The sequence below is a fragment of the Hibiscus syriacus genome, unplaced genomic scaffold (genome assembly GCF_006381635.1).
Source record: "Hibiscus syriacus cultivar Baekdansim isolate YM2019G1 unplaced genomic scaffold, ASM638163v2 tig00113302_pilon, whole genome shotgun sequence".
NCBI lineage: Eukaryota > Viridiplantae > Streptophyta > Magnoliopsida > Malvales > Malvaceae > Hibiscus > Hibiscus syriacus.
Window position 1 is genome coordinate 167,095 of NW_024063454.1, and position 9,651 is coordinate 176,745.

At 36.6% G+C, this 9,651-nt stretch overlaps 1 protein-coding gene across 1 annotated transcript; it reads left to right on the top strand.

Annotated features, from left to right (window-relative positions):
- The first annotated feature begins 7,540 nt into the window (after nucleotides 1-7,540).
- On the top strand, nucleotides 7,541-9,440 carry LOC120186177 (adenine/guanine permease AZG1-like). Its single transcript, XM_039190187.1, has one exon. The coding sequence runs from the start codon at nucleotides 7,594-7,596 to the stop codon at nucleotides 9,322-9,324; it is 1,731 nt and encodes a 576-aa protein (XP_039046118.1). The 5' UTR covers nucleotides 7,541-7,593; the 3' UTR covers nucleotides 9,325-9,440.
- The last annotated feature ends 211 nt before the right edge of the window (nucleotides 9,441-9,651 follow it).

Sequence of the window (9,651 nt, forward strand, 5' to 3'; positions counted from 1 at the left end):
AAGAAATTAATTAAAATGAAAAATTAAACCTTTATCGAAATAGTTCAAAGCGACGTTGATATGTATTTTCTCATCAAGGTAGTACGAGTCGTGTGCTTTGAACAACATTGTAACACCCCAAATTTTAGGCTAGTAGTTTTGAGTTTAACCAAGAGGTAAATAGATCACGCATAATTTATAATTCAAGTTGTTAGGCGTAATTGGGTTGGTGTTGGGCCCAATTAGTTATAAAAAGAGGGTTTTTAAATATGAGAGGACTAACAATGTAATTACCCTATTTTAGAGGATAAGGGCTTTTATATCTATCATTTTATTTTCTTCCTTCATGGATTAAACAAGAGTACTTTAGATATTCGTTGAGGGCTTAGATCAAACTCGATAGTCAACCTAAAGGAACTTGTTAGCACAAGTGTTGCATGACCTCAGGATATTGGGATTTAGAGTCAAGAGAATAGGTGGTTGTTCTTTTTTAAGTTGAATATAAACTCTAAGAAATATCTAGCATAAAATCTTTCACCCTTGTGTGTTCCCTAGGGGAGTATCCTTGCTTATGGTCTCGTCAGATACGAGACTATAAGGACGTCTTTGCAATATCAGTAGAGGGTTCGTATGATCGAGCCGTAGATAATTAGTGATCCCAGGTTCAGTTTTGGAGGTAGAGACCCCTATGAGAGTGTTAAGAGTACTCAGGTTACTCTTGTCAGTATAGAGATCACTCTATTTTCAGAAATCTCAGAATATGTCTCGGTAAGTGCCAAGGTACTTTAGTTGCTAACTGGGCACAGATGCCTTAAGTACTCACGAGGAGTAAGTTAGCCATGTGTATATTCCAATACAACAGTTTTGAAATTTCACCTTAGATTCTAAAGGTACCATAGGTGTTATAATGAGTTGTGAGTCTCGAGGTGCAGTGAACCCTCATACGTCACCAAGATGTCTTCTTGCATGAACAGTAAACGAATCAGCTAAATGAGCCTATCCTCGTCAGTGGTGCCTCTGTGTTGGTTTATGAGCTCAAGCTATATACAACACACAATAGTAGTTAGCAATATGTAATACCAAGTATTTTAGTGCTTCAGACTAAAGGAGACCAAGTACGTTAAGCCACGTTTCACTAGCGTTAGATGTCATCAAATATCTCAGTAATGGTAAACGATAGTGAGTGTCAGACGCAGAATCTCAGAATCCTTAGTCATAAAGTGGTTACCAGAGAACTTTGCTTTATGATGTGTGCTCTCTAAGAGAGTCAAATGTTATTATTTTCGCTCGACAAGTGGTCGATTTCCATTTGTGAGCACTCATATGCCCGACCAGGTGAGTAGAGCGTATGTAAGTCATAAGGTAAATGAGAAATAGTTATGTACCATGGGTGAATATTAATTTAGAGTTGCACAACAAAAGCGTAGAGCACGACGATAACGATAGGAAGTTGAGACTCGTCGCCATATCTTCAGTAGTTGGTATCGAGACAGTGTTGGCAAGTGCCATGAGATAATAGCACGACGAGTCGCATATGTTCAGCAGGTAAAAAAAGTTATCGGGTGGCATAGAGAATTAACTCGATTGAGTAAGATTATTCAGAGAAGAATTCAACGATAGAAATGATTTTTAGAGTAGAATCATCCTTGTGAAACATTTCGAGTGTAAAGTGTCAGATAACAAGGGCAACTTTGTGCTTCCCGAAGGTTTCGCTTAAAGTTCGGCGTAGTAGTGCCTTCAAAAAATCGTAGATCAATTTGGTGGGTTCTAAGTTGCATGTCAGATTTTGAGGACTTCTTCCTTGAAAATCAGATATGATAAGATTTTAGGTGCTTTGAGATTTCTGAGTATTAGACCTAAGTATAGGTCGTTATTCAATCCAAGTAAATTTCGAGGACAAAATATCTTTTAAGGAGGAGAGAGTTGTAGCACCCTAAATTCCAGGGTAGTAGTTTTGGGTTTACCCGAGAAGTTAGTGGACCCCGCAAAATTTATAATTCAAGTCGTTGGGCTGGTCTTGGGCCCAATTAGCTATAAAGAGAGGGTTTTTGAATGGTAGAAAGATAAGGAGGAACTAAAAGTGTAATTACCCCATTTTAGAGGATACATGCTTTTATATCTCTTATTTTATTTTTTCCCTCATTTCCATTTTCTTTCTCCTTCCTCTCAATGCTCCTTAAACTAAGGGTTAGTCAAGGGTAAGTCTTTTGAGCCATTCCTTATTTCTTTTTAAGCTTCATTTTGTTGTTAATCCCTTCAGCAGCATCATTTTAATGTTTCAAAGCCTTGGGTTTTTTTGGTGTAAGAAAATTTGGGGGTTTTATCATCCCAATCATGGTGGAGGATGATTGCTAGCTAAAGAAGCTTTATTTCGGGACTTAATCATCAAGGTAGTGTATTTCTAATCCTTTGGAGTATTAAGCTTTGATAAATTTCATGATTTTGCTAAGATTTGTATAGTTGAGTCTTTTAAGGTTCAAACTTGATTCATGCAATAGATGATGTTTAGATGTAAAGAAAGTGTTTTTATGACACTTAAGGACCCTAAATAACTACCCAAAACATTAGTACATGATTTAGAATCAAAATATAGCATTTAGAGTGATTTTATGCATTTTCGAGCCTAAAATAACCATTTCAGAGTTAGAGTATCGATAATTGGATGAACAATATCGATACCTGATGAATTGGGGTAAAAATTAAGGATTTCAGGATGGGAGTATCGATACAGCCACCCTAACTATCGATATTGTAGGGGTATCGATAGTAAGCCCCTATTTCAGCAACATAATGCATTTTTGGTACTAATACTCATAGGGGTATCGATAGTCGACCCCAGGGTATCGATAGTCGACCCCAAGGTATCAATACTACGGGTAGAATATCGATACTATCCACATTGGATGCTCAGATTTGACCTGTTTAAGGCTCGTAAGAGCTAAGGATTGTCTGTAAGGATTGAACTTAGTCCATGAGGACGTAAATGGCCAAAGGGGCCCAACAACACTCATAGGAGTGGGTTACAACCAGTGTATCCATAGTAGGCGTAAAACGTCCAAGTATCTTCAGTTGAACACGTAACATATATCTAATAATAAAGGATCATCGAATAGGGTGTATCAGTAAGTGGTATGATCGAGTAATCCAATTATGAAACAACACAGTCGTTTACCGCAAGGATGACCGAGAGTGTGGGACATTCAGTTATCCCTTTAATTCTAAAGCGAATTGAGGGAAATCGTAGTAATATTGAATATAGTATCACTACCCAGAAATAAACCCGAGTTAGATATCGGGCTAGCCAATATCACAGTCAGCAACCAACAAACACAATAATCGTTGTGAGGTCCTAAAATGCGTAAGGATTTCTTCAGAGTCAAAGAATGACTAAAATGCCCTAAGGTAAGGAATAACCATATCGGTACAGATTATTAGTAGTAACATATTTATAAACCCTCGCATAATATTCTAGATGAGAGAACGAGCAAAATAACAGCTAGGGAGAGTAGTAAACAAAATCAGTAATAACTCAGAACAGTTAGAAACAAAAACAACTAGGATGTCATATAACTAGCATTTATGTGAAACTCGAGAAATAACCAGAATACCAAAGTTACTTTAGCAGTAATACGATTATCTTGTTTGTTAGTTTGTCGAGGTATATACCAATCAGTGCCACGACACTTCTTTTCCAACTATACGCAGATGCTCCAAGACTTGACATGGTAAGTTGGCAAGGTGTACGCTTCCGATGTAGTTCCAGATCTCACCCTATATACCCAAGGGGCTGGGTGTACATTTTTGATGTAGTTTCGGATCTCACCCAGGCACCCAAGGGTATTTCGACAGGCTAGAGGGTGTGTGAGCTCTAAGATACAGAACCCTTATCCGCACCATGATGTCCGCTACAATTTGTGTGTTTCATAATAGTATCAGTATCGCATTCAGATAATGCATAACAGAGTCAACATCACATTCAGATAATGCACAATAGATTCAGTAATGTATTCAGATAATGCATAGAAAAGTTAGTGTTGTATTCAAATAATGCACATTAGAGTCAATGTTGCATTCAGATCGTGCATAATATATACAAATATTAGGGTTAGAGACCCTTTTAGAGATATACTCATGGCTAAGCCCTCAGTAGAGGATCTAAGGAAACATGAGACCCCTATTCAAATATAAGACAAAAGCCTTAAGTAGGTAGCAACTGATCTAGATCATGCATGTATCTACTGCTTAGTACCATCTTTTCATCATTTCTTGTGTTTATTATATTCTTATGCTTCTCTAGATTAGTGATTATGTTGTTAGGCTTTATAAGCTCGGCCTTCGGATGTTTTTCGTTGGCAAGTTAGTAGCATGAGCAGTTCGTGGAGCACAATCACAACAAGACTTCCAAAATCTCCTTCAGAGTATTGTACCATAGCTTAGTGCGCATATGTGTTCATAGAACCATACTTATGTATTCAGTTTATTAAACTCATAGTTTGTATTATTTTTGGTTTAAATTATGTGTCATAGAGCTCTGATTTTATAAAACGTTTTTATAACAATTATTTATGTTTTATTCATGATACCATTTAGTAAGTTTGAAAAGAAAATGGACAGGTTTTTAAAATCAAGGTTTGTCTCGGTGGCCTAATATGACACTTTAGGCCCAATCGGATTTAGGGTGCTATAAATATTACATCGTTGTGATCGGTGAAATAACAGTTCGAAATAATGATGGCGGTAAAGCCCTGAATAGCTTCGATAAGACCGTCGAAGCATCGACACATTGAGAGATGGTCGATCCAAACGTTGGTTGATCCGAAGATAGAGATCCCATCGTCGTCGCTCTTCGTCTTAACCCCGGTGTGTCCTTCACTGTCCTTGATTGTGCCACCTTCACAGGCCACCGTGTCGTGGATATGAAGGTTATGATTTATGAATAATAATATTCTTCGCGAACTGGATAGCAAGACCGACGTTGTAAGTGATATACACCTTAACTCTCTTTCCATCGATGGTTTTATCGTTGGTCATAGTAAATAGCTCGTGTTTCGGCGTAATCACCATCTAATAATGGAAGATGATCCAAAACGACCTCGTTTGGATGACGGTGTAGCGGTGGGTTTCGGGTTAAGAACATCATCGGAAGAATCAGTGATAACGTAAAAATCACCACCTTTTTCAACGGTGGTGCCATGGCCGAATCCAAGGGCGCAATTGCCAAACTCCATCCTTTTAATCTCCCAATATTCATCGCACCGCCAACACTGATCGATGGGGTTAGACGCCTCACAGGGACTTCTATTTTTCTTCTTCCTCCTCATATTGCACCTCGCGGAATTCAATCCCATCAACTTCTTGGCTACATGCTCGTTGTAGTAATTCACAGTCTCCTCCGGTTAAAGACGACAAGTCTTTTCTAGATTCTCCTTCGCCATTAACTCTATTTCCCTCAACTAAATAAAGTTTAATTTTTCCTTTTAATTAATTTCTTATTTTCAGAAATTATTTTTTATTATTAAAAAATATGTCAGGTGGCATTTTTAATGGGTTAACGATCAAACTTAACAGTCCGTCACAGCTTGACCCATTTTGATTAACAGAATGAAACGTTAGGCACCAAACTAGAACGAAATAAATGTTAGGCTCTAAACTGGAAAAACGGGCATAAGTTGAACACCTTTTGTATACTTAAACCTATTAGTATTGTTAAAATTTTAATATTTTAGGCAAAATTTTTTTGGTAAAGATACTTATTTGACTTTTTGAAATATTGAAGCCTAGGGTTGAAATATTTTAAAAAAATAAGATTGACAAAATGTATAAATGATGGTTAAATATCATCCATCATACTTAAATTTATTTAAATTTATCAAATATTATCTGTTATGAAAGATTAGTGGTAGATCGTGATAAAATATAGGGCCTACTTAAAACTTTTAGAAGTTTAGAAGGTTTAAACTAAAATTTTAAAATTTTAATTATGGTTTAATTGCTTATTAATATGCAAAACGTGCCTTTTGATTATTGAAAATCATGGAAATAAAAAGGTGGCATCCAAAATAATCAAATCAATGTATTAAACCAAAATATGTCAAGAGGGAAATGAGATATTTGGACTTGGAAGGCATAATATGACTTTTAAATGCTTCATTAAAAACATTGTAAATAAAGTCAATTTTAGTTGTTTTGTGCCCTTTTTTTTTTTGTCAATATCTCCCCCTGATTTTCTTTCAAATTTTGGAGGCATGTTTGGAAGTTATTGTAACAACAGTATATAGCTTGTCAATTGTCCAACTATGTTTTAACCTTTTGTATAGGATAGATAAGAGAATAGGCAATCATCCTTTTAAAAAATTTAAATTATCATATATTTAAGATATTTTATATTTTTTTTAAAAAATAAAATAAAAATTAAATTATTATATATTTAAAATATTCTTATTTTTTATTAAAAAATCTATTATTATTTTTCAAAATTTATAAATTTGTCATCTCCTAAAATTTTAGAAGTTCATCCCAAAACATAAAATCATAAAAATCTATTATTGTTTTCCTAAAATCATTAAAGTACATAAACTAGACATTAAATAATAAAATATGATAACATAATAGATACAAATATCATTATTAATATCATCAATGCTATCATAAAAAATGATGATAATATATTAACAAAGCGATTTTATCACAGTTAAACTACAACTTATTTTTGATGATTGAAAATATCTATCTATAAAAAAATAGTAATAGAGATAAATCAATAATATAATCAAATAAACATCACCTAAGAATAATGTCAAATTTAACCTTAAAAATATAAACTATATTATAAAAATAAATAAAACCATCAATTGATTTTTCTTAAAATAACAAGTATAAAATTATATGTAATAAAAATAAAAAATTAAATTTTACGAAAATCTAAAATTTCTAACATATAATTAGTAGCGGTTTTCATATTTCAAAGTAGCAGAATTCAATTTGCTGATCCAATTAGTAATTAAAACAGTTCCTATTCTGACCAAAACCATATTTTATATAGAGAGAGATGAGGACCCGACGTGGGTTGGGTTAGTCGCAATATCTACGTTAGTATTTTTAATAAAATGAGGTCCCTTTATTTATTAATTATAATAATTAGGTCATATTATTTATCTATTAGTACATTCATGTCACTCAATATTAGAATCGTCTAAGTAAAAATTGTTTCAACAACTTTATATATTACAGTAATAGCAATATGATGAAAATATACCGTGAAAATGTATATTTAGCCAAAATATAATGACTTATTACAATCATATCAATGAATGAGTGAGTTGTAGTGTTATTTAGCCAAAATTTGATCACATTATTATGGCATGGTGCCCATAATCTATTGATTTCTTCTGCAAATTATCAGATACTTTCACCCTTATATAAAAAGATCCCTTCTTCTCACTTTCATCCTACAGAATCTCTACCCTTTTTCCACTATTTTTTCCCGAATTTTTTTTTATAAAATTTCACCATTCTTTGGGTATATATATATATATATATATATATTTACTCTTTTCCTCTTACCTATTAACGAAGTTCATTTCTTTTTTCTGTTCTTTTTTCTTTCGTTTTGCCATGGTTATGGAACCTCACCCACCACCCAAAACCTTCCTAACTCGGCTTAACTCAGCCGTGGCCAATAGCCGGGTCGGGAAACACTTCCAGTTAGCGGAACGGAACTCGACTTTCACCACCGAGTTACGCGCCGGCACCGCCACTTTCCTCACCATGGCTTACATCTTGGCCGTCAACGCTTCCATCCTCGCCGACTCAGGCGGTCCTTGCGGAGTCTCCGACTGCGTTCCTCTATGTTCCGACCCTTCCCTTCCGTTATCCAACTGCACCGGGTCGAGTGTCGGAGTTGTCCAGCCCGATTCGTCATGCAAATTCGACCCGGTCAACCCGGGTTACGCTTCGTGTTTGGAGAAAGTACGTAAAGATCTCATAGTCGCCACTGTTGCTTCTTCTCTCATTGGCTGTTTGATTATGGGTACTTTCGCGAATTTGCCCCTGGCTTTGGCTCCTGGTATGGGGACAAATGCGTACTTTGCCTACACCGTTGTCGGGTTTCACGGGTCGGGTAATGTCTCTTATAAAAATGCTTTAGCTGCGGTTTTCCTAGAAGGCTTAATCTTTTTGTTCATTTCAGCAATTGGATTCCGGGCCAAATTAGCTAAATTGATACCTAAACCGGTTCGCATCAGTTCGTCCGTGGGTATCGGGCTTTTCCTCGCCTTTATCGGATTACAAAATAACCAAGGAATCGGGTTAATCGGGTATAATCCGTCGACCCTAGTGACGCTCGGCGGGTGCCCGAGTTCGTCTCGAGTTGCCGTTGCACCGGTTTTAGCGGCAGCTAACAGAAGCATCACTGTAATACCAGGAGGTATCATCTCTAGTGACATTTTATGTTTACGTGGCAGAATGGAAAATCCCACATTATGGCTTGGAATCGTCGGTTTTGTGATTATAGCTTATTGTTTGGTGAAAAATATCAAGGGTGCCATGATTTATGGTATAGTATTTGTGACGGCCATTTCGTGGTTTCGCGACACTAAAGTGACGGCTTTTCCGAACACCATCGCCGGTAACTCAGCACACAATTATTTCACTAAAGTTGTCGACATTCATCTAATTCAAAGTACAGCGGGGGCATTGAGTTTTAGTAGTATGGGAAAAGGTTCCTTTTGGGAGGCCTTGGTCACGTTCTTGTACGTTGACATATTGGACACAACCGGTACACTATATTCCATGGCCCGATTCGCGGGTTTCACCGATCCAAACGGCAATTTTGAGGGCCAATACTTCGCTTTCATGTCGGACGCTACGTCGATTGTCGTGGGATCATTGCTAGGGACATCACCGGTAACAACATTCATCGAATCATCGACGGGGATACGAGAAGGTGGGCGAACGGGGTTAACGGCTCTAACGGTGGCCGGGTATTTCTTCTTGGCATTCTTCTTCACGCCGCTACTAGCGTCGATACCGGCGTGGGCAGTGGGGCCGCCGTTGATCTTGGTGGGGGTGTTAATGATGAGGGCGGTGGTGGAGATCGAGTGGGACGATATGAAGCAGGCGATCCCGGGTTTCGTGACGATGATTTTGATGCCGTTGACATATTCAATAGCGTACGGGTTGATTGGCGGGATCGGAACATACATGGTGTTGCACGTTGGGGATTGGGCGACGGAACAATTAGTGACGGTTGGCGTCGTGAAAAGGAGAGGGAATGCGGTCAACGGCGCACATGAGCAAGCAATAGCCGACGAAAGTGGAAAAGCAGTTGAACTTGATCATGTTTAGGTCTGATTTGAAGGAATTTCAGAGTTGGGTTTTGTCTCTTTAGGACAATATCGTTGTAGTTTTCAGATTTGTAGGAAAAACCTAAAAAGAAACAAGAAATGGATTCACATTTCACATACAAAGATAAACGGTCGGTAAATATATTTTTTATGAATTCTTTTTTTTTTGGTAAAATATTGAGAAAGAACCCTTGAATTATTTTGATTTTCTTAAGTAAGCCCCTCTTTTTTAATTTCACTTAAACAAGTATTTTATCCTTTACACTTATAGGTGTAAAAAAATATTAGATGACTCATTCAAATTTGATATTACATATATTTATTGTGA